This window comes from Trachurus trachurus (assembly GCF_905171665.1).
Source record: "Trachurus trachurus genome assembly, chromosome: 19".
Taxonomy (NCBI): domain Eukaryota; kingdom Metazoa; phylum Chordata; class Actinopteri; order Carangiformes; family Carangidae; genus Trachurus; species Trachurus trachurus.
Window position 1 is genome coordinate 22,872,139 of NC_139913.1, and position 22,772 is coordinate 22,894,910.

Consider the following 22,772-nt stretch of genomic DNA (forward strand, 5'->3'; position numbering starts at 1 on the left):
TCAGCTCTGCTGGCGCGACACAGATGCGATGACATAGCGGCTGGAGCGGCTAACGGTACCTTGACACTTGGACCCGGATCGTGTCGTTGTGACTCCTTGTGTCTTCAATTATTACCTTTTTTTTTTTTTTTACTTAAAGCTTGTCTTAAGATCACGAGCTAGTAGTCACCGATGCTCTCGGTGAGCTGCCCTCGCGTAGATTTCGATCCAAGTTGCTGCAAGCTGGCGTTAGCTCGCTGCTGCTCCCCTTCAGACATTTGAAGCGGCCACATAAACATGCGGATCATCGAGGCGGAGAGCCCCGGGACATCTCTAACCTTAAGCGATTTCTGCAGGACACGAGTTTCCACCGGCCGCTGACCGGATCCCCGAAGAGTCTCTGAGTAAATACTGTTTAATAAGATTTTTTCCACCTTTCTCCCATCTTAACATGTGCACCCTCCATATCTGTTAGCCTGTTAGCCACCAGTTAGCTAACTGCTACTGCTGCTGCTAACTGCTACAAACAAATGACAAGCTAGCAAACACAAAAAAACAAAAACCAGTTGGGCGTTGGTGTAATGTAACCTGTTTGTGAACTAGGGGGGCAACTGTGGATGGTGGCACATCCATATATAAGCTGTCGTTTGTGGATGCCATCATTCGGCTAACTGTTTTTTCCCCAACGTGAGCCAAACGAAACGGTTGCTGCTAACGTTAGCTAACGGTGCTAGCGTCATTGTTAGCACTGATTCAGCGGCCACAGTTCACCATGTTCACTGAGGGTGAGGGTGGATATGTAATGTTTATGCAGCATTGTCTCTCTTCAGGAAAAACCCCATAGAATAGCTGCCTGGTTCATTTTTTCCTTCTTTTTTGCTAACAAGTTGACAACCTAACTGCAAAGCGAAGCTCGTTAATTTGCGTTAACAGTTACCTGTGGCTGTCTAACGTTAGTGTTATTGTTTGCGTAACTAGCAGGTGTACATAACGTTATATTATTAAAGGCAAGTGTACAGTGTAGTGCTGAGGTTGTATTAGTACAGTTCAAATACATTTGACATGTGTGCTCTTGAAGTTGACAAAGCGTCATGTAGCCAAAGTTGCTTAAGCTAACGTTAACATTAATGATTTGGTAGCTCGGCGCCAATAACACAATAGTTAAGCCGGTCTCTTGTGTGCTTATTTTGTAAGCTAGCTGTCAAAACAATAGTTTTTTTTTTAAATTAAGTTACACGTTGTTGTTTTTGTAACATTAGCTCACGACGTTAACAGGGGTCTATAAGCACCGGCTGCTCATACCTATGTCGATATTTTCGACGTCCAGGACTTTAAAGTAGCGCAATGCGTATTTTGCTAATGGACTTCAACTTTTTAATGAGTCAGCTGGTCTAGTGTAAGCAAAACTGCATAAGCACATGGAGCTACACACACATGGTTGTCCCGGGAATAACTGGGAATAGCGCTTACAATGTCATCAGATGGTCAGGGCAGCATAGTGCACAAAAGGACCTTCTCTCTGATTTTCTGCCCCTGACTGTACTCAGCAATTATATAGTCTCCCTGCTTTCTATCACCTGAAATGTCCCCTTTTCACCTTCTATATGAAGCCATTTTCCATATTGTGCCTGCACTGTCTTCGATGTCCCACTTGATTTCATTGTACACATAGGAAGAAGAGAGGCTAGAATAACATATGGCCACATACATTGGACTTTGACAGTATGCTTTGTCTGTTATCACAGACTAGTAAATGCAACCAAAATGCATCCACGTGGGAGGCTCCTCGACTTCTATTGGTGATCAATATGAACTGTTTACCCACTGTTGGATGTTCTGTGTTTTTCAGAGAGGGGAAAGATTGACGGATCTCAAGGACCAGATTGCCTGCTGAACTTTTTGCCTCTCAGACAGATCGACAGGGACCATGCTGACCATCCTAGCTGCTGGGTCTGTGTTCTTTCCCGGCCTTTTCCTGCTGTCCAAACAATGCCTGAAGTCCATCCCAGCGCTGAGATGGAGCGAAGGAGATGCAGTCATCGTGTCTGCAAGGTGAGACCTTCTTCTACAAAGTTTTTGTTTTCTGCTAAAATTCTTGCAGTAAAATGGTACTTTAACTGCAGTGTCATCAAGTTGTTGAGGCTTGTGTAGAGGTAGTTTTTTTGCATGGCTCCTGAGTATGACAGGTTCTTGTGGCTGAATTTTTATTAAGCACTTTAAGCTGCATTGTTTAAGCTTAAAAGTTTAGTCTAGAACCTTTTATCACACAAAATACACATTACACATTATTTTTTTGCGTGCTATTTTCTGCTCCTGCTCCTAGGTTGGTGTCATCAGTTCAGGCAGTCATGGCTTCTTCAGCTGGCTACATCATTGCTTCTTCCTGCGAGGACATCATCGAGGACCAGTAAGTTGAATAATGCTTAATAGAAAATCCTCCCATCACAATCGACCACTCTGTCCTGTAACAAGTCAGATGACCCAGGTTTTTAAGATGCATCATGCAAAGGCACTTTGGGATGTGGGCTTCTATTCATACAGCAGCAGGAAATGAGAGTGTACAAGCAGTTTTTAGTTCAGTAATCATTAAGTTTTTTCTACTTATAACTGCCCCTGCAGTTTCTCACTTTTTTAGAGGGTTATATATTCAGGTGAGATGGGTTCCATTGAGATTTTTTTAGATTGCAGAGGGGAGAGACTGTTCTGGTTTCAGAGTAATTACTGCACTGGTTATTACCATAACGTTGTGTCAGGAAGGACGTTGTATATTCAGCTGGTACTCTTTATTATTTCTTTTCTTTTCTTTTTTTTTAAATGCACCCTCTCTTCTTCTCCATTCAGGCACTGGCTGACTAGCACTTACATCATGTTCGCTGTTCCCTACTTTGTGTATGACATCTACGCGATGTTCATGTGCTACTGGTACAAGCTACGGGTCAAGGGACATGAGGAAGCCTCGGCAGCACCGCAGCACATGAGCTCAGCGCTGACCAGCTACCTGCGCCGCGAGTTCCTCATGGTGCTGCACCACGTTGTCATGGTCACCGTCTGCTTCCCCGTCTCTGTGGTAACTGTCAGATATTGCTTTTTTTCCTGTTGGGCTGAGAGTAGAGAAAAATAAGGGCAAATATAGCAAGAAAGAACAATATGTTGATGGGAAAATCTTACCATTTTTTTCCGGTTTCCTAAAGTCAGACAGACTAATTAATCACTGATTTTGCATTATAAAGGTGTGTTGAGTTTGAATATCTCCTTTTTTGAAATGAACTTTAAAACTTAATTTTTATATGGTTTACAATTAACTGTAGGGTATAGCAAAGTCTTTAAGTATGTTATAGCCAGAATTTCTTTTTCCACAATCATAGTATTAAATTCACAGTTAGCAAATATTGTTTTAATTGCCAATGTGCAAATCTACCAGAAATGAAAGGAATCAAACTGTAACCGACAAATAATCAATCTCATTTTCTCTCTCTAGTTTTGGCGGCAGGGAAAGGGAGATTATTTCCAGGGTATAATGTTCATGGCTGAGCTCAGCACTCCGTCTGTCTGCTTAGGCAAAATCCTTATCCAAGTAAGTGTCCTTGTTCATCCTCAAAGAAGTTTTTAAGTGCTGGTGCATGTGCATGTGTCACACTAAAGTTCTTCTAAAGCACTCTCTCACTTCTTTTTTCACCTTTTCATTCCATGGAGATTATATTTCATTCCCAGCATGCCGCTTGTTCATACCCCATCGGCTCCTGTTGACTGTGTCGCACATGAGCAACACTGTCAGAAACATCAGTCACTAATCGGTAACACCGTTATTGTGAATGCACATCAGTAGGCGCTGCATCCACCTGTGTCTGTGTTAGGTTTGTGTAGGAGTGTGTACAACGCTTCGGTGTCTGGGTGAACGTCGCCCCTCCATTCCTGTCCGCTTGTCCCTCGTCTGAAGCTCCTACAGCTGTTAGCCTCTGAATATAGCCTCTAGTATTTAGGCTGGATATTCAGTAGATACAATATCAGCTTGTCCCTCTATCCTCTATCACACAGCACCCTGCCCCTCCCGTCCCTGACAACAGCACATGTGGTCGTTTGATAACAACAACAGCTGTGGCCCCCCTTGTTACCTATAGAATAAAAACAATGAAACAAAAAACCAATAAGTCACTTGTTGATTGGATGCCATGTAATTCTAGGATATGAGACAAGTGAATGGGCCTTTTTAAGCGGGAATGCATGTGAGCTTGTTCTTAGTGTTATCTCACTGAAGCAGGTTGAAGATAAAAGTTCACTCATCTGCTGTAAACAAATGAGAATGTAAAAAAAAAAAAAGCCCACACGCACTGGCACACACACTCTGCTGCTGCCTCCAGTAGAAGCCGCCCAGTCCACCCAGCAGCATGGCATACTGTGCTCTCCATCGCCACCTGTTCAGTCCATGCAGATTAGTCTTAACAGATATAACAATGTTGGTATTAACAATATAACGATGGCAAATGGGATTAACATCGTCAGCTTTTACCAAACTGTACTGCTTGCTTTTCTTTCTCCCTCTCTCTCTCTACCTCTCCCTATGTTTGTTTTTTTTTCGCTCTCAGTACAAACAGCAACACACTCTCCTGCACAAAGTGAATGGGGCTCTTATGCTGATCACTTTTTTCATCTGTCGAGTCCTCCTCTTCCCTTACCTCTACTACGTCTATGGAAGGTATGTCTTTCTTTCCATCTGTTTTCTCATGTTCTGCTGTCTTGCCGGGCTGGGGTTGGTAACTGCACAGCCACGTGACCTCCATCTTTATGTATTATGGAAATTCAACTTGGGACATTTGTTTACAGCCCCACAATCTTTTATGTCTCCTCTCTTTGCATCCAGGTACGCGTCCATCCCCTTCCTCATGGTTCCCTTCACGGTGCCGTGGCACTGTAACCTCGGTGCTGCTCTGCTCATGGCCCCCCAGCTCTATTGGTTCTCCCTCATTTGCAGGGGCGCCCTGCGACTATTCACGGGTTCCTCCCGCTCTCAGAGACCACGCCCACCCGCGGCCGCACCAAAGGAGCGCCAGACGGATGGCAGCGCACTGCCCCAGCCGGCCAACGGCTACAGCACGCGCTCCACAGAGCCTGAGCTGGCCACTCACTGAGAAGAGTGGAGGGGAGGGTGGGGAGGGAAGGGAGGCGAATGTACCAATGAGTATGTAAAGGAAAGAAAGCCGAGGGGAAAGTAAGACTTGAAACAAGTAGCAATATAAAGAAAGCTACAGACGATGGCCTCAAATGGCGCTGAAGTCTTTGTGGCGAGAAGTCAAACAGCTAAATAATTTGGCTGCTGGCCTACAAGGACTTCAGCTTCTCAGTTTGTAGGAAACAAATGGAGTGTTAATACTCTCAAGTATTTAAAGATGTCATCAGGCACTGTGACAGACAGGAACATGCACTGACCCGAGAGGAATTTGCCTGGATGTATAGCAAGCATAGGTGGCCATTTCCCTCATGTAGATCAAATTCAGTCCTCTCTGCCTCACGGTACGGGAAGAGCAGGAAAATAGGAATGTATTATATTGTATGTTAGTACATTTGCTGTAGATGGAAGGCCTAATTCAGTTTAGTAATGAAGAAGACCTTCAAAAAAGAAAAAAAATCCCGGCTAAGCAGTATTTTGACTTGTTAGTGTTTATTATCTGTATCCTCTATGTAGTCACTGTCACTCTTAACAAAATGTAACCAACCTGCAGACTGACTCATCTTTAGAAGGGAGATAATCTCGCAAGCCTGTATTCTGCTGCCTTATCCCTTTTCCCCATTCTTTGCAGTTTCTTTACATTTTTAATTTATTTTTATCCTGGGAGGAGAAGGAAGAGGTCTTTCCTCGGGCACAAAAATGTGACGGGTGTACATAGCTGATGTAAAATTGTCCTTATTTCCATGTCAGTATTAGGTCAATGTTGACTTTTTTTTTGTCTCCCCCCTTCCCTCATTTTTTTTTAGGTTTTGTCTCACTTCTGCATCCAATGTTACTACAGACATTGTTTTAACAGTTACATTTCAGCATTAAAACGAAACATTTCACAGTTTTACAACTTAGTGTCCGCAGACCACCCCCCTGTTACACCAGTGCTTCTCGTTTCAATGTAGATATGACTTAATTCCATTTACTGGTATCACAAAGTGTTTTTTGGATTCAAGGAAGTGATGCACAGTAGCAATCACTTTAAGCTGAATTTACGTGTTGTTTTTCTTTTCTTTTAGTTTGGTGCTGTTGTAAATCTCAACACATCCACTCGATTGACTGGAATATTTCACAAAGGGATCCATGAGGTTTGAGTATTTTTAGCTTTGTTCGGGGACTTGTAATGCTAGAGTGTGAAGGGAAACAAAAGCGATCTTCTGGGGAAGCATTCCTTTGTGATTGACATGCAGCACATTTGTCCATGGCAACTTATTTTGATGTTGCTCATTTATATTTTTAACCATCATTAAGTCGTATGAATTCTTTTAACATTGTATGAATTGCTCTGATCATTGAGCCGTGTATTTGAGCCACTGGTTCTATGAACCTTCTATGAGCATACTGGCTTGTTTTATCATTTTATGTTTGTTTAAAAGCAGCAACACTGTCCTGGAAATGGGTCAAGAAAAAAAACAAAACAAAAAAAAATCCAAGAGTAAAACAAAGCTCAGAAATCATCAAGACAGGGCAGCGTGTGCCAAAACACCTGGACAACTGTGGGCATGTTGAACACAGAATATCCATTCCCCTGTTCCATGAATTCATAAGGTACTGCTTCTTGACAATACTAAAACATTTCAACTGATGTACTGTATATTCCACAAAATGCTCGTTATTTATTTGTAAGTATTTATTTATTTATTTATTTGGTTTGTGGTTTTTGAATGCATATTTATGCATACATATTATACTCTATGCTTCTGAGCCTTATGTGAAGGCTGTATTGTTACTCAAACTTAGCTAAAATATACTTCTCTGTCCTGAGCCTGCCTCGAGTCTTTCTTTATTTACTTATCAATTTTTTTTACATTTTATTCCCAGATAGACTGAAGACATCCCTTCTCTAGTCATTGGTAAAAGCAAACCAGTAGAGGGTGCTAGAATTCAATTTTAAGGTTTTAACTACCAAATTTTTGGAGGATTTCTTCCTCTTACTGCAACATGAAAAGACTTTTAATGAGTTTCACCTATTAATTTGAAAGTCAGTTCCAGTAAACATATCAACACCATGCCCATCTCACTTAGGGTTTGGGTGCAAGACCATATATTGCGACAGTACGAAGTTCTCCAGATTTTAAAATAAAATGTTAAACGTCCCATATCTTTGCATTTACCAAGCCACTGTAGAGAATGAACATCAATGAGCAGGACTGCTTTGTAGCAATACTTTTCTTTTGCATATTTCATGACACCATTGTTCTTCTGGTATTTGTCCTGTTATTCTTTAAATCAAGTTTTACAAATCTTAGTATATTACAGTATAGATCAATATAATGATTCTATGCCATTTATCAATCAATCACCCTCACTTAGTACAACAAGGTTACTCCAGGGTTAAAATGTTTATTGCCATCATACAAAACACACATAGAAAACATACAAAACTCGTTACATAAAAAATTCAAGTTTTGAGAACGCCTTGAAAAGCTCTTGTCCTTGTTTGCCTTTAAGCAAGTCCTCATCTCTCTTAATACTTCAGTATCTCCTCTGTCTCGGGGAGAAGATGGTGTTGGGGTTGCTGTCTCGTTCCCTCTCTTTCTCCCGTTCTTTCTGGCTGTTGGGAGACAGGGCCTCCTCCCGCTTTTTCTCAGTCTTGAAGAGGTCTCGGCCTGTGCGCAAGATATGCTCCTCAATTTTGCGGTGACGCTTCATGTCTGACAGCACTTTATCAAGCCGGGCTTCCCTTTTCACAGAGGAGCGAGCAGAGGATCCTGGGGGAGAAGGAAGAACGTTAAACATTGATATATTAAAATTTCAAAAAAGCACTGCAGCCTGCTGTCCGTCTCCTGTCTATCATACCTGGTGTTCTGCGTCTGTTTATGAACGAGTTTTTCGGAGTGGCTTGCAATTCCTTCTCATCGAAATCAAACTCAGTTGGAGTTGGAGGCCTGGATAACAAAAAAGGGAAAGAAAGTGATGAGCCTTCTCCTCCAAAACCATTACAAACCAAAACATTTACAAGCAAAAATGATGAACAAAAACAGTAATACTGACTTGCGCTCTCTCTCCTCCCTCTCTCTTTCCTTTGCATCCTCTTCCTCATCGTCTCTCTCAGGAGACGGGGTGCGTTCAGGTGTAGGGGGCTTTCTGGGAAGCGGCACAAAGTTCAGTTCCAGCATCTCTCCTTTAGCAAGGATCTCATAGAGTCTTTTGATCTCAGGAGGAGGGGGCATCCAGTTTTTTGGGTCCTCCATTTCCTCATCGCTGTATGCAAGCTCCCATTCAGCTTCAACGTCCGCAGCCTGCTTTCCCTCTTGGCCATCCACTGCTGTGTCCGCTGCATGGGCCTCATCCTTCTGTGCCTCTCCATCCGCTGCCTCTGTGTCTCCATCTGAGAAGTCAGCAAAAATGCTTAATTATTATTACTAGCAAAAGGAAAATCAATGGTAAGCTATCAGTAAAACCTTTATTATGCATTGTACAAAATTATAGGTGCTTCTCTATTACATTAGTTATATGATACTAACAACATCTATTGTACGTCTGCCCGTCCTGGGTGAGGGATCCCTCTCCTCCTCACCCTGAGGTTTCTCCAAATTTTCCCTGTTAAAAGGGTTTTCTATGGAGTTTTCTCCTCATCCTCAGTGGATGTGAGGGTCTAAGGGCAGAGGATGTTGTTGTGATGCAATGTAAAGCCCTTTGAGACAAACTGTTTGTAAAAACGGGCTATACAAATAAAATTGCCTTGCCTAAAAGATAAATGATCATGTCATACTGTATGTGCAGTTCTATACAGTATGTGTTACACAACAAGTACTGGTTGAAATTCATTAACTGATAAACATAAAACTTTCAAAGCTATTAGATCTTTTGAGCTTCATTCCTCGTGCTGTCTATTGCAAAAATTACATTAGGGAGTGCTTCCTCATAGGTCACTTTCAGGCCTCCCTTTAAGTTTTTTCCCTGCTAAACTTACTACTCTGTGCTGTGTTTATGCCTGCAGGATGTGCAACTGCATTTCCCACTTTCTCTTACCGGTTTCATCCTTGGTTGTAGTGTCCTCCTCTGTGGCAGTAGTCATCTCAGCGTCCTGTTGATCTGTGTTGCCTTCCTCCTCCTCCTTCTCTGCAGGTTTTTCTGTGTCCTTCACGCCCAGAGCCTCTATGCCCTCTCTCAGTGAAGAGTCTGTGGCCTCAGTCTGCATGCTTCCTACTGCTGATAGTGAACTTTATATTCACAGCTCTGCTTGATGGAAAACAAAATGACATTTTAGTGCACCTGTGAGGAAGTAACTTATAGGTATCTGAGACAAGAGGTCTTTAAGAGAGCTAGCCAAGAGTCCAACTTTAAATTAATAACGGGTACCCTAGCGATATCTGCTACCTTTACTGAACAGAAAGTCAAGGCAGTCAACATAACAACACTTCAAACGTAATTTATTTTTAAAAACCACTATTTAATTAACCAGCTTGCTAACATCAGGCCTAACCGCCGGCTATTTCTGAAGAGCATTTCACAATTAGCCAACCTGTGTGCATTGCATTGTCATTACCTGTTTGTCGTGGTTCTCCGTTGCTGTTAATTGTTTGTGTTAAATGATCTTTTCCGGGGAGTAAAGTCACCAAAGCTCTCCATGAGACTTGCTAGGGATAAAAAGCGATTATGCATAGACGTAAACATAGCGCCATTTTGGACTCCAAGAACTGTATGACGATCTGCTCACTTCCGCGACGCTGCTTATCCCCGCTGATTAAACGTCACCTGGATGGTTCGACTGTTGCCTGGGGAGCCGCCGTTAGTTCGCGCGTGTGTTGTACAGATCTACGGCGACGCAACTTCCGGCCTAGTGCGCAGTCGCAAACAAGGTTGAATGCACATCGAACATAATTGTTATACTCACATTTCCTCCACTGCCCCACGCTAATAACTTATTTCGAAATGTAAAACACATCATATCTATTTAGCGTAAAGTTGAAAATAACATTTAAAGACCGAGTAAATCCTGTAAATGAGGACGCTCGACGTCAAATAGGCGCCAGTGGTTTCGCGACTTCTGATTGGTTCGCGGTCGTTTCCGGTTACAGCGTTCATCATTTGAAAAATCTTCCGTTAGATGCGAAGGGGGGTCGATCGCCATTGTTAAAAAACTGCGTCTGCAATGTTTTCAAAGTTGGGACTTTGAGAGCAACAACATTTTTCAGTGGGAGTCCGCGAAAATATCGGTAAGCATAAACAAAAAAGTTAATCAACCATTAATTAATGAAGCAGTATAGCACTGTTAACTAACGTTAACGTTAGACGCTAGCAAAGTTAGCATCTTATCAGCTGAGTGATACGATTGTAAATAAAATACATTTTAACGCATAAGCACATTGTTTCTTGAAGTAAATCGGCGAATAATATTAAGCCTGGCAACTTTTAAGAACTGTGTGATTAAACTACAACTTTTTAGACACTTTAGTGCCAACGGAAGTTAATACGTGGCTCACTTGGCTTGTTATTGTGCAGGCCTTGTGTTTTTTAAGAGCTCGGACATGGCTCAGCGTGTGGCGGTATCAGATGGAGGAAACAAGAGGATTTCCAGGGTTCGGGTAGCTGTTCGTCTGCGGCCGTACATGGACAAGCAAGACGAGAAAAGCGAAGGAACGTGTGTGAGAGGCCTGGACTCCCAGAACCTGGAGATCATCAACTGGAGAAATGCGACAGAAACGGTCAAATACCAGTCAGTGTCCACATCTAAGATCAAGTTTTTATTTCTGAACAAATTTCAATGTTTCTAATAATTATCCATCAGTAAATTCTAAGAGTGCTGCTGTGCACGTTTGTTTTTTTGTTTTTTTTTCAGTTTTGACGTTTTTCATGGTGAGCAAACGACACAGCAAGAGGTTTTTCTTGCATCAGTGAAACCTACTCTACCGCACATACTAAATGGACAAAATGCCAGTGTGTTTGCCTATGGGCCGACAGGAGCAGGTATGAAAAAACACTACTGTATATGTTGCTTTTGTTCACTATTTTTCTTGTTTGCGTCATCCAACCTTGAGATTTCTTGAGACATTTCTCTGAAATGGCATAAATGTAAACCACATGGTGTTTTAAATCCATCCAATACAAATCTTGCTTTTTAAAGTCCACTCATCTGTGTCTAAACTGTATTCTTTCTGCCAACTCTCTCACAGGTAAGACCCACACCATGATGGGCAGTTCAGAGCAGCCAGGTGTGATTCCCAGAGCGGTTCGTGAGGTCTTCAAGCTGGTTAAAGCAAAGGATGGCGACAGTGAGGATGGATGGGACTACAGCATTGGCATGTCGTACTTGGAAATTTACAATGAGAAGGTATGAGGATTCAGCTGTATGCTCAGTACAGTTCAACACATTGAGAGTAGTTCAGTTATTTAAGGCTGGAAAAAAAGATCTGGTAAATTACCGTTCTTTTTATTATTAAAGCAGAAGTGAGTGATATATTTGTGTTAATATAAGTCTTAAATAGTTATATCTTCCGACAGCAATCACTTACATAGAGTGTTTGGTCTGAAACACGGGTCTCTCAGTCCCTCTGCTCTGCTCTGAGCCGAGGAGAAAACATTTATCGTATCCTACAGTTTTTATCCAATGAGGAGAGAGAACGGCATGCAGGGCTGTGTGTGCAGCCAAGGAACGCCGTGAATGTGGTGACGTAGCGACGAGGACTGTTATGGTGCGTTCAAGGAAACTCGTATTTTTCCGACCGTGAAGTGGTACCAGTTCGATCTGGTACGAGTTCACCGGTCGGAAGTTACGAGTGGCCGTTGTAGTGACTTTCACCGGTAAAACAGGTCGGAAAAACACGAGTGGGTTGCCTGGAATGCTACAAAGTCGTAAGTTGTGACTTGAAGCTGTAATTTACGATTTCAAAAGCCTGCCTGGAACGCAGCATTAGCCAAAACGACCGGACCACTTACTTCTGCTTTAAAGCAGAAGTAAGCGGAATATTTGTGTTAATATAAGTCTTGAATAGTTCTATCTTCCGACAGCAATCACTTATATAGAGTGTTTGGTCTGAAACACACGTCTGTCAGTCACTCTGCTCTGCTGTAAGCCGAGGATAAAACTTTCCTTGTATCCTACAACCTTTATCCAATGAGGAGAGAGAACGGCATAAAGGGGCGGTCCTCTCTGTGTGTGCAGCCAAGGGATGGGCGTGAATGTGGTGACGTAGGGACGAGGGCGGGGACTGCTAACTCCATCGGCTGACATGAAGTTAGCCAAAACCACCGGATCGCTTACTTCTGCTTTAAATAACCAAACACATTCTCGTGTAAATGAAACAAGTAAATCGAGTCTCTACCCAGCTCTCTTTTCAGTTGGTAAACCATTGAAGTAAAAAAAAAACTGAAGCATGCAGAGCCGCTGCTCCCTATAGAGAGCCTAAGCGGAAGCAGGAAGTAACATCGCAATGTTTTATGTTTTATTTGTTAGGATCCCCATTAGCTGCGCTCTAGAACGCCGCTAGTCTTCCTGGGGTCCATGGGACCTCAACTCTGAAAAAGTCTCCATGCAAGTGAACGGGAGTCCAAGTTTTATTTCGTGATCCGATTGAATTGCGCCATGAGAAAAAAATATGTCCTCTACCTGTTTAAAACATCACGTTTCATGAAGAGAAATCAGCAGTTTATCATAAAACGGCAACAGAAGAATGTATTTTGTGTAAAGACCGCTCCACGGACTACAGATCTGTCCCACAAAAAATACGTCACCAACTGACACGGGAAAGGGCGGCATGTGGTGACGTCACCTACGCGACTTGTAGTCTTTCTGGTTACAGATTATTCTGAATTTTATTGTACAACAAACTGCTGATTTCTCGGGATGAAACGTGATGTTTTAAACAGGTAGAGGTCATGTTTTTTTCTCATGGCACAATTCAAACGGATCACGAAATAAAACTTGGACTCCCGTTAATTTGTATGGAGAGTTTTTCAGAGTTGAGGTCCCATGGTGACCGTTACTTCCTGCTTCTGCTTAGGCTCTCTATACGCAGACTGTGTGCTGTGCTTAGGGCCCCCTATCGCGCCAGGGTAGTCTCCGCAAATGCGCGAAGGATGTTCACTCCGGGCGCGTGTAGCGCTACAAGTCATCCCGAGACGTTTCCGCGTCACGGTATGGTGTATGTGTGTGTGGTGTTGAGCATAGACTATAGGGTGTTGAGCCTCTGTCTGCTGCTGCTCCCCCTGTCTCCGTGAGGGGTGGGGCTGCTCCCTCACATGCACGTCCAGAGAGAGAGAGAGAGAGAGAGAGAACAAGCAGCTGCTTCATGGATAACTCCCTGTGTGCTGCTGCTCATAGATGAGATGTGACAGTGGAGCGACTTAAACCTCTGTGAGTTATAAATCCACGAACATAACTTCCATCTTCCACTTATTCAACTTAGTAAGTCATTTCAGAAAAGCGCCCATTTGTGTTTGTTTAGCTGCTTGTTACAGTAATAAGAGTGAAGACTGAATGTAGTGAACAACAGCAGCAACAGGAGGAATCACTCACTCAGCTCGATTTCACTGACTATTTGAGTTAGATTCCAGATGTTGAGTTTGTTGTGACTTTGCTGTTGTAAACATTGGTGTTCATTTTAGATGCAGCCTGTACGTCTAGTTGGCCGAGGCTATAACTGGCACTCCCATGATTTGTTGTTTAGGTTTGGGCTACATCGTCTGATAGATGAGCTATTAAACTAATGTTAAGACCCAGAGTGGACTCAAATTCAGTTTTCTTTTCTGTACAGCTTTACTTTTTTTATTTGGTTTGTTCTTAGTAATAAATGTTGTCAAATTAAATGGCATATAATTTATACAGTCATTTTGTAACTATTGATGTCGGTCGGGGGAGGGGCCTCCAAATAAAATTTTGCTTAGGGCCCCAGGTTGGCCAGCAGCGGCCCTGATGCAGAGTTTAATTCATGTCCTTCTGTGCTATGTGATAAAAGTAGTAGTAGTAGTTTCTGTTTATATCGAGCCATATTGTTGTTTTTGACAGACATTATTCAGTCCATCATTGCATTCACCTTTCATCTTCTCAGGTGCTAGATCTTCTGTCACCGGGTTCCCAGGATCTTCCCATCAGAGAGGACAAGGACAAGAACATCCTGATCCCCGGCCTCACACACACAACAATCTCCTCCTTCTCAGATTTCGACAAACACTTTGTCCCTGCCAGCCTCAATCGTACCACAGCTTCTACCAAACTAAACCAGCGCTCCAGCCGCAGCCATGCTATTCTCCTCATCAAGGTTTGATATTTACCTTGTTCAACACTGAGGAGATAATTAGTTATTCTCTTTGAGAGAACCTGTTTTGCTAGTTCAGGCGGTCTGTGCATGGGTGTGTCCAGTGGACATTCAAATAGCATCTTAAACAGGTCGTGGCCTCTGAGCAGTAGGCCAGGATTTGGTAGCTGGTGCTTACATCAATTCTCTCTTGCAACACTCCCACTAGCAAGTTTTGGGCTTCCTGGGACTACTAAGAGAGATACACACTGGTGTCTGCTGTTCTTTTACTAACTTCCCCTTTTTAAATTCTTATTTACTTCCTGTGTTTTGGCACAGAATATATAATGTCTCAAAAAGAGCGTTTCCCACATTGACTTATTTGTGAAATCACCACAGTATCAGCACTGACTGCCTCACACTGATTTTGTTTTACTCAGTCTGGAGCTATTTGTGTTAGCAGAACAGAATACTGATGGTCACGCATGTAGTGAAGTTGACCTGTGTCATAAACTATCCAATTAATTTGTTACCTATACCCAGGGGGTGGTGTTTTTGGCCCTGGCCGGCGTGTGTCCTCCGAGGGCCGTTCTAGTTTTGAATATTTAGAGGCTCCAACCGCTGCTGCTGTGTCAGCTGAAGCAGCAACAGAGGGTCAGCAGGTGATGGGTGCAGCTAATGAGGAGAGGGATGTAGGAGAAGGACCGTAGTGTTATTTAATAGTTAATTTAAGAAAGGCCCCCACACTCCTTCTGAGTCCGCTACCGCCACAAATAGAATCTAATTACGTGGGAAACACTGTTTTACCTCATCTAACCCTGTCTTTCTACCTGCACCTCCCTCCTCTGTGTCTCTGTCATGTCTGGCCTTCATGTCGGTGCCTTTTCTAAAATCTTAATCTCCTTGGTTCAGGTTGTACGGACTCAGCGTGCCTTGCCCCACAGACAACAGACAGGCAAGCTGTATCTGGTGGACCTGGCCGGGTCCGAGGACAACCGCCGCACCGGCAACCAGGGCATCCGGCTGAAGGAGAGCGGAGCCATCAACCTGTCCCTCTTCACTCTGAGCAAAGTTGTAGACTCTCTGAACTCAGGCACGGCCGTGCGCGTGCCGTACAGAGACAGTAAACTGACACGGCTGCTACAGGACTCTCTGGGCGGCTCGGCACACTCGGTCATGATCACCAACATCGCACCGGAGTACAAATACTACTTTGATACTTTTAGTGCACTCAACTTTGCTGCCAAATCCAAGCTCATTGTGAACAAGCCCTTCACCAGGGAAACCGTGGCTGTACCTGTGCTGCCAGGTGAGTCAGGGAAGCACAAACTGCTTTTCATTCAGATGACTTAGTGGTGTGAAGAGAAAAGGAAGCTCCGACTGAATTTGATCCCAGAGGATGAAGACTAAGAGTAAACACCCAGCTCCGTCTCTGGGCTAGATGGAATATTATTTATTTATTTATTATCTTTGCCACAGGCAGTTTTAATACATTGTTTTTCTTTGACAGTTATAGTCTGCTGCTCTTCCCTTTAGCTTTTAACGGAGGCACTGCAATGCAGCCCTGACTGATGCTGTGCCATCGTCATCTGAAATGCTTTACACTCAAGAGATCCCCACAAACACTGTTGCTCGAGTGCACTGAATACTAAACTGTTAATTTCCCCTCTGCCTCCATCTCCAGTGAAGCGGGCCAGAGAGGACCACGACGCGGGGGGGTCTGGCGCCGAGCCACACAAGAAAAGGCAGAAAGACGAAAAGAAAACAGAACAGGACGCCTCGTCACCTTCTGCACATTTGAACAGGTTGAAAAGACGACGCCCGCAGACAGAGTTATTGATTGTTTGTCTGGCTAATCAGACTTGGATACTGTGATGTTTCCTCGTGCATCTGCATCCGCCCCAAAGCCAAAACACCAAGTCCAATTTCCGCTGCTTTTTCCATATAACAGCAGCTCAAGCAAACAGGGGAATGAGCCAAGACTTTATAGCTTGCACTGAAATGTAGTGTCTCTGCAGCGCTCCCATTGGCTGCAGCTGCTGCGCCTACTGGGATCTCTCTAGGACACAGACGAGCTCTGCTTTTCTTGCCATATGTTAACAGGCCTTCACTTCTGTCTGGGCCGGGACACTCGTCAACCTGTATTTTTTCAGCCTGGTTGACCTTTTGGCTTTTGAGTGTATCTCCTCCAAGCCCTTGACCAGACGCTCACCCCCCTCGTTATCGACCTTTCCTTGATTCCTTGTGTGTCTCTTTCAGTCTGTCAGAGCCGTCGGTGATGGACAGACTCATAGCTCTGGAGAAGCTGATGATGAGCTGCCAAGATAAAGACAGAACCAGCATGCTTAAAGATGTGGCCCAGTCCCGTAAGGAGATCCAGGTGAAAACTCATAAAAACTGCGTCATATAATATTTGATCGATCTACACCTGCTTCTCCCTTTGTCTCTCACATTATTAGTAAATGACTTCCTAAATGATGAAACGGTCTGATCTCCTCCCCTGATCAGACCTTCATGGATATTTAATGGCCAACCCCGCCTCTCATCATTCACTTTTGTTGACAGGAGCTTAAAGAGAAGCAGAAGGAGTTTGAGAGCAAAGCTCGTCTGTTCACTCGGTTGGCTGGAGAAAAGTCCGGCACCAAGCAGGAGCCTGTCTTCAAAAACAACATGGCTCCACTGCAAAGAAAACCATCAAATGCTCTGAAACCCAGTAAGCAGCAGGCGGTGGTCCAGCCTCTACAAGGTCAGTAAGGATGAACAGCGATGGATAAAATGGATAGACAGAACTTGAACTTGGTGAAATTGCACAAATGTTTCTTTTCTCATCCACCCATGAAACCACACTTAAAAAAAAAAACTCAAGTTGTCGGATTTTAGCTGACGCACCCCTGTAAGACTACAGTCATATCAGATATAATTATCCTAAAACTGCCCTTGTACCATTTGCAGTGGAAAAAATGACCTTGGAAAAGCTCTTTTCTACTGTGTAATCCTCTATTGTTTATGCTTCCCGAAAGAGTAGCCACTCTCTAATTCTTTCACATTGAATAAGTGGAGCTAATGAGGTGATACAATGTGCAATGTGATACAAGAAGCCCAGTCTACAGAGTAGCAGCCAGGAAATGTATCAAATGACAATGAGGAGGACAGATTTTTACATCGCTCAGCAGCTCGGTGTGTGAGCCAGGTTACTTCTCTCAGTGTGTGTGTCATGTATTTGTCTTGAAACAACAACCTACATATGAAAATTAATGCAAGTTCTTGTTTAAACCTCAGTATTTTTCCCCTTCAGTGAGAAGATTTTCCTCATTAACAGATTGTGTTTCATGTGAAGCGTTAATTTAATTTAATATAAACTATTTATGTGGTTTCCTCCCCAACAGTGTCCCAGCCTCAACCTCTTCAGCAGCTTGCAGTCGGCAAAAAACAGTCTGTCTGCGTCAAGAAGAAAGAGAAGAAGCTTTCCAACCAGCTTGAGGTCAGCATCCAGCCTCCACTGTGCTGAGCTTGACTCATCTGCAGAATTGCAAGCAATCAGATATAAGCTGACACAGTGCATTACCTTCAGTTTGCTCCTTGACTCGACAGACGCTGCAAAATTAACCACCTTTCCAGTCTAATAGAAACAAATAAAAGTTGACAGTCTAAAAATAGATTTTTTTTTCAAATGCTGTGTATTTTCTGTTTTGTAATTTAGGTTTTGGGGGGTTTTTTGTTGGGGTTTTTTAGAAAAATAAATGGCCTCATCTGTATTTATGGTTTCTCTCTTTCAGCCTCCCGAAGGCAAAGAAAACATGATGGAGAACGACTGGGAGTCCCATCTGGAGACGTCTGTGCTGGACATGTCCAGGCAGAAAATCCTGCAGGTTCTCAACTCGGGCTCGCTCAAAGAGCTGAAGGGTCTGCAGCAGATCGGAGACAAGAAGGCCAAGCTCATCCTGGGCTGGAGAGAGATCCACGGTCACTTTACAAAGGTAGAGAGAGAGAGAGAAGATGTTTCCCCTGTATTAACATGAGCATCACCTCATCACGGGGTGAATATTGATTTACTTGTGGTGATTGTTGTGTTTGATTTGTTGTTTTGCAGTTGGACGATCTGGTGAAGGTTGAGGGCATGACGGGAAAGAGATTTTCTTCTTTCATGAAGGTGAATTTATCTCATCGTGAAACATTTGAATCTTTACCATGAGGTGGTGATCCTCACTTTCTCACCACTCACACCACCATTTGTGCAGACCACACAATGAATTATAATATATTTAGAGATGGCCTCAATTTTTCATTAAATAAAAAATATTGTGGTGGATGACCAAATACCTGCAAGTTATTAAACATTAATTAGCTGTAGCTAGCTGCACTGTTTGTACTTGTATGTAACACTCTGAACACTGTAAATTATTATTAATATATCAGCCTTTTTACATCCATTTCTTTCACTTTAGCTAAAAAATCTTCCTTTTTACTCTGACATCTTGCTTTTTCTCTGTACTAATGTTTATTTCTTCTATTTCAGGCAAACATCCTGAGTGCCATGGGAAAGTGACTTCATTATTTTTATTTTTTTTATTTTCTTGTATATAATTTTTTTTTTTTTTTTTTCCCCCAGAAGCTTTTATTTGTCTGTAATGCTTTGGTTTTGTGATGTTTTTGTAGTTCCCACTGTGTTCCAGCTGATGGCGCACTGATGCTTTTTAATAAACGTCAAATAACATCAAATGTTGGGGAGTGTTTTTACTTTATGATGATAAACAAATGTGATCGTCACCTTCGCGACGGAGGCCGAACCTCTGTCCTCTGCACCTCCACTTCAGTCAAGGATCAACGTCACGGGGACTATTTGATTTGTGGTTTAAAGGAATTAAAAAAACAAAAACAACTAATAAGGCTAATTAGTGAACTCGTGTCCTCTGCACATCAGAGACACGAGGACATCCTTCATCACCCACTCTGATGCTGCATCACTGATGAATATTCAATGTTTGTGGGGAAAGCGGTGGATGCCATTATCCGGCCCCACCACCTCCTCTCCCTCCTCCTCCTCTTCATCCACTCTCCCCCTCCTCCCCCCTCTTCCCACAGCACGGCAGTCTGGTTGATTTCACTTTTCATTTCACACACACCCCTCCTCTCTGATCCACCCTGCCATCCAGGAGACTCCCATCCATCCATCCCAGCACACAAATACACACACACACTGCGCTGGAGGGAGACGCTAACACCAGCTCTGCCGCACTAACACACAGAGAGAGAGATACACATTCACATAACATAAAAACCATAAAGATCCCCTCGGTGCATGTTTGCAGACGCGCCGTGGACGTGGAGGAGATGATCGGTCGCGACTGATGCTGTTATTTTTCACCTGAGATTACAACATTACAACATTACCACGATGCCACAGCCAGGCGCGCTGTGAGACTGGCGCTGGATTAGAGGAGGAAGAAAAGGTGAGTTTCATTTATCCTTCATCATTTCCTCTGAATTTTTAATGAGGGACCTAGAAATGTCTAGAAATCGCACTTCCTCGTTTGCTTTAAATGAAAAAAAAAAAAAAATCCAACACAAGCGCCGCGTGTGTGTGTTTTTTTCTGCTTATCATTGCAATTCAGCAGCCCACATCCACTGAATCCAAATCAGCAGCAGCAGCTACTTAATGAGCAGACACCCTACTCTTCCTCATCCTCCTCATCCTCATTTTCTTCCCTATTTTCAATCCGACTGTTTTTGTCTTTGTCTCCATCATTTCACTGCTTTTACCCATTGTCTTTTGTTTGCCGTGGGCAACACACCACAGGGCAGTGCGGTGCAGGCCTGTGTGTACACATGATGAAATAATGGTATGTACACACCTGCACGGAGACTATAGCTCCTACTACTGTCTCAAAGCAACCTGCTCCATCTGCCATGCCTTTGTACTCCTCATGTCATTGTGACCTGCTTTTATCTGTGTGTGTGTGTTACCTGAGATGGAGAGTCTGCTAATTAAATACTAGGCCTTACTTAAAGTGAACCAGAGTGTGTTATTATCTGTTTACCTATACATACTCGCTTAGTTACAACCGAGCCAAGTGATGAAAAACCAGAATCTGTCATCATGAGTCAAAGTGGATTAAAACAGAGGCTTATAGTGACACTGATCCCAGGTCCAAACAACAGCAGAGTGTAGGCAGAATTTATTAAGGGACTGTAGGAAAATGACTGTAGAGACTGAAAGTTATAGAGGACACATCATGGAAATATTCATATTTTCTTTAATGCAGACAAAATACAACATCCTGAATGTGTCATGATATAAACAACAACAAAAAGCAAAATAAACAACAACTCCGCCCACATCTCTCTCAGAATAAGGGAAAAGATCTCATCCACAAATTGCTTCTAGTAAAATAATGATTATGTTCCTACGTGTGCTACGATTGTGCAACACAATCTTATGTGAATCTGTTGAAATGCTGATTTTCTTTCTTTTTTTTCTGAAATGTTTTTGTTGTTCTCACTACTTCCTCACGGCTGCCAGGAAGTGTTGCTGTTACATGAGTCAGCTGGGATACATACAAACAATATTGTTTAATATTTATTTAAATAGCAGGACAGTACAATTTATTTTAAGAGCTGTGATGCCACTTTATATGACTTTCTTTTTTTCTTCTTACATTTAGGCATATTTAACTTGGTAAATACTGAAAATATTTTTTTATATATATTGTTAAATAACTAATTAATGTCAATGGGGAAATGAAGCCCAACAGATTTGTTCTTAAAGATGTGGTTTGGCCATATTCTCCATCTTTTTGTGTAAATGGATTTTTGTTAGAAAGTAAACATAATGTAACTCTTTGATTAATAAAGAGGTAACATTTCTTCCCTTGTTCTCCCAAAAGTCCTTCACAAGAAAAAAGACAACATGCACCTGGCTCTCCATTCTGGCTCCCCTCCCCACCCTGGACATTTCTGTACGCTCCCTAAGCGGAGGGGAGAGTTTAGACTCTGTTTATAAATGTGGTTGACCCCACTCTCTTGTTCCCAGGTGTCCCACACAGGCAGCACTCACAGGACTGGACCACAAACAGGAGCTTCATTTCTGTGGTCAGCATGGCTGTGAACATGATGCCGACTCCCAACATCTGGCCCGGGGAGGACCAACCGTCGCTGCTGGACCAGGAGCACTCCCTGGCCGGCGAATCCTCCGTCTCCGTGGCGTGCCCACCGGTGAGCATCGGCGAACACCTCATCCACAGCTGCGGCAGCCCGGGCAGCACGCAGCCGCCTCACAGCAAATCCAAAGAAGAGCTGGTCATAGTCATCAACGAGAAACTGAAGAACAGTAAGTGACTGTGTCTGACCTCGTGTGTAAAGGCAGCGGGTTGGGATGGGTCACGCAGCTGCTTAGTCAGCTCCCTCAGAGCCAGTCAGATTCCAATGCATGAAAGAGCTCATGGTAGATTAGACACACACACACACACACACACACACACACACACACACACACACACACACACACACACACACACACACACACACACACACACACACACACACACACACACTTACCCTCTTCCAGTGTCAAACACCTGCCCGTCCTCTCCGTCCCTCATGTGTAGGTAATGGGATACACTCGGCGCCGGAGAGCACCTCTCCAGTCATCTCCTCTCCTCCCAGAAGACAACACTCCATCTCCTACCCGCATCACGGCAAGACCAGGAAGGGGAGCAGGGCCAGCTCCATCGGCTACACCGCCTTCTCACCCAGGCCGTCGCTCTCTCGTCACTCCAGCATCGCCACCAACCCGCCCTTGGATCGCACCAAGGTCAAAGACTACCTCCTGTTATCCGTGCTGGCCTGCTTCTGCCCGGTCTGGCCCATAAACATAGTGGGATTCGTCTACTCCATCATGGTAAGAGCAGGAGGATCTTATGTGTTTTTAAAGTGTGTGTATGTGTTAAACCCGAGTTAACAGATGGTTGTGTCTTCTCTCTCAGTCCAAGAACAGTCTGGAGCAGGGAAACCTGGACGGAGCTGTGCGTCTGGGACGCGTGGCCAAGATGCTGTCCATGGTGTCACTAGTAGGAGGGACGATCATTATCATCGCCTGCATTGTCAACCTGGCCAGTGAGTGTCCCAAATCTGACCTTTAAACCTTAACCTTCACCTCTTTTACCCTCTGTGTGGTTGTGCACAGCTGAGCCACCCCACCTCCCTGAACTCCTCCTCTTTTTCTTTTCGCGTGTGAATATGAAATCGACAGTTAAGGATTTGTAGCAATAGCCCTGCTACCACTGACCTTCCTGGCCTAAAAACCCGCTACTGTCACTGTTTATCCCATCACAGCACCATATTTAGCACTGTTAGCACAATCCCACTGTAATCACTGACATTGTTACCATCCATGTTTGCACAAT

At 43.5% G+C, this 22,772-nt stretch overlaps 4 protein-coding genes across 5 annotated transcripts; 3 read left to right on the plus strand and 1 right to left on the minus strand.

Moving 5' to 3' along the window:
- tlcd3bb (TLC domain containing 3Bb) lies at window positions 1-6,955 on the plus strand. Its single transcript, XM_083994182.1, has 7 exons — window positions 1-383; window positions 1,829-2,031; window positions 2,303-2,386; window positions 2,821-3,046; window positions 3,458-3,553; window positions 4,563-4,672; window positions 4,838-6,955. The coding sequence occupies exons 2-7, from the start codon at window positions 1,907-1,909 to the stop codon at window positions 5,103-5,105; spliced, it is 909 nt and encodes a 302-aa protein (XP_083850308.1). The 5' UTR covers window positions 1-383; window positions 1,829-1,906; the 3' UTR covers window positions 5,106-6,955.
- A 604-nt stretch (window positions 6,956-7,559) lies between these two features.
- Window positions 7,560-9,835, minus strand: pagr1 (PAXIP1 associated glutamate-rich protein 1). Of its 2 annotated transcripts, none has more exons than XM_083994184.1 (5): window positions 9,684-9,835; window positions 9,167-9,373; window positions 8,186-8,522; window positions 7,991-8,079; window positions 7,560-7,902 (listed from the first exon to the last, which is right to left on the minus strand). In XM_083994184.1, exons 2-5 carry the CDS (start codon window positions 9,333-9,335, stop codon window positions 7,667-7,669), a joined length of 831 nt encoding a protein of 276 aa, XP_083850310.1. In that variant the 5' UTR covers window positions 9,336-9,373; window positions 9,684-9,835; the 3' UTR covers window positions 7,560-7,666. The 2 variants fall into 2 exon arrangements, with proteins under 2 accessions (XP_083850310.1, XP_083850311.1); XM_083994185.1 differs by having other exon boundaries at window positions 9,167-9,376; window positions 9,684-9,820.
- A 410-nt stretch (window positions 9,836-10,245) lies between these two features.
- Window positions 10,246-18,965, plus strand: kif22 (kinesin family member 22). The gene is made up of 13 exons (XM_083994153.1): window positions 10,246-10,353; window positions 10,640-10,853; window positions 10,977-11,104; window positions 11,311-11,468; window positions 14,185-14,394; window positions 15,283-15,679; window positions 16,055-16,175; window positions 16,630-16,750; window positions 16,936-17,116; window positions 17,757-17,851; window positions 18,147-18,347; window positions 18,461-18,520; window positions 18,887-18,965. The coding sequence occupies exons 2-13, from the start codon at window positions 10,666-10,668 to the stop codon at window positions 18,914-18,916; spliced, it is 1,890 nt and encodes a 629-aa protein (XP_083850279.1). The 5' UTR covers window positions 10,246-10,353; window positions 10,640-10,665; the 3' UTR covers window positions 18,917-18,965.
- Window positions 18,966-21,465: 2,500 nt separating this feature from the next.
- On the plus strand, window positions 21,466-22,508 carry prrt2 (proline-rich transmembrane protein 2; the record flags this gene model as incomplete). The annotated part of the gene is made up of 3 exons (XM_083993929.1): window positions 21,466-21,697; window positions 21,975-22,267; window positions 22,353-22,508. The coding sequence occupies 3 exons, from the start codon at window positions 21,466-21,468 to the stop codon at window positions 22,506-22,508; spliced, it is 681 nt and encodes a 226-aa protein (XP_083850055.1).
- Window positions 22,509-22,772: the final 264 nt, after the last annotated feature.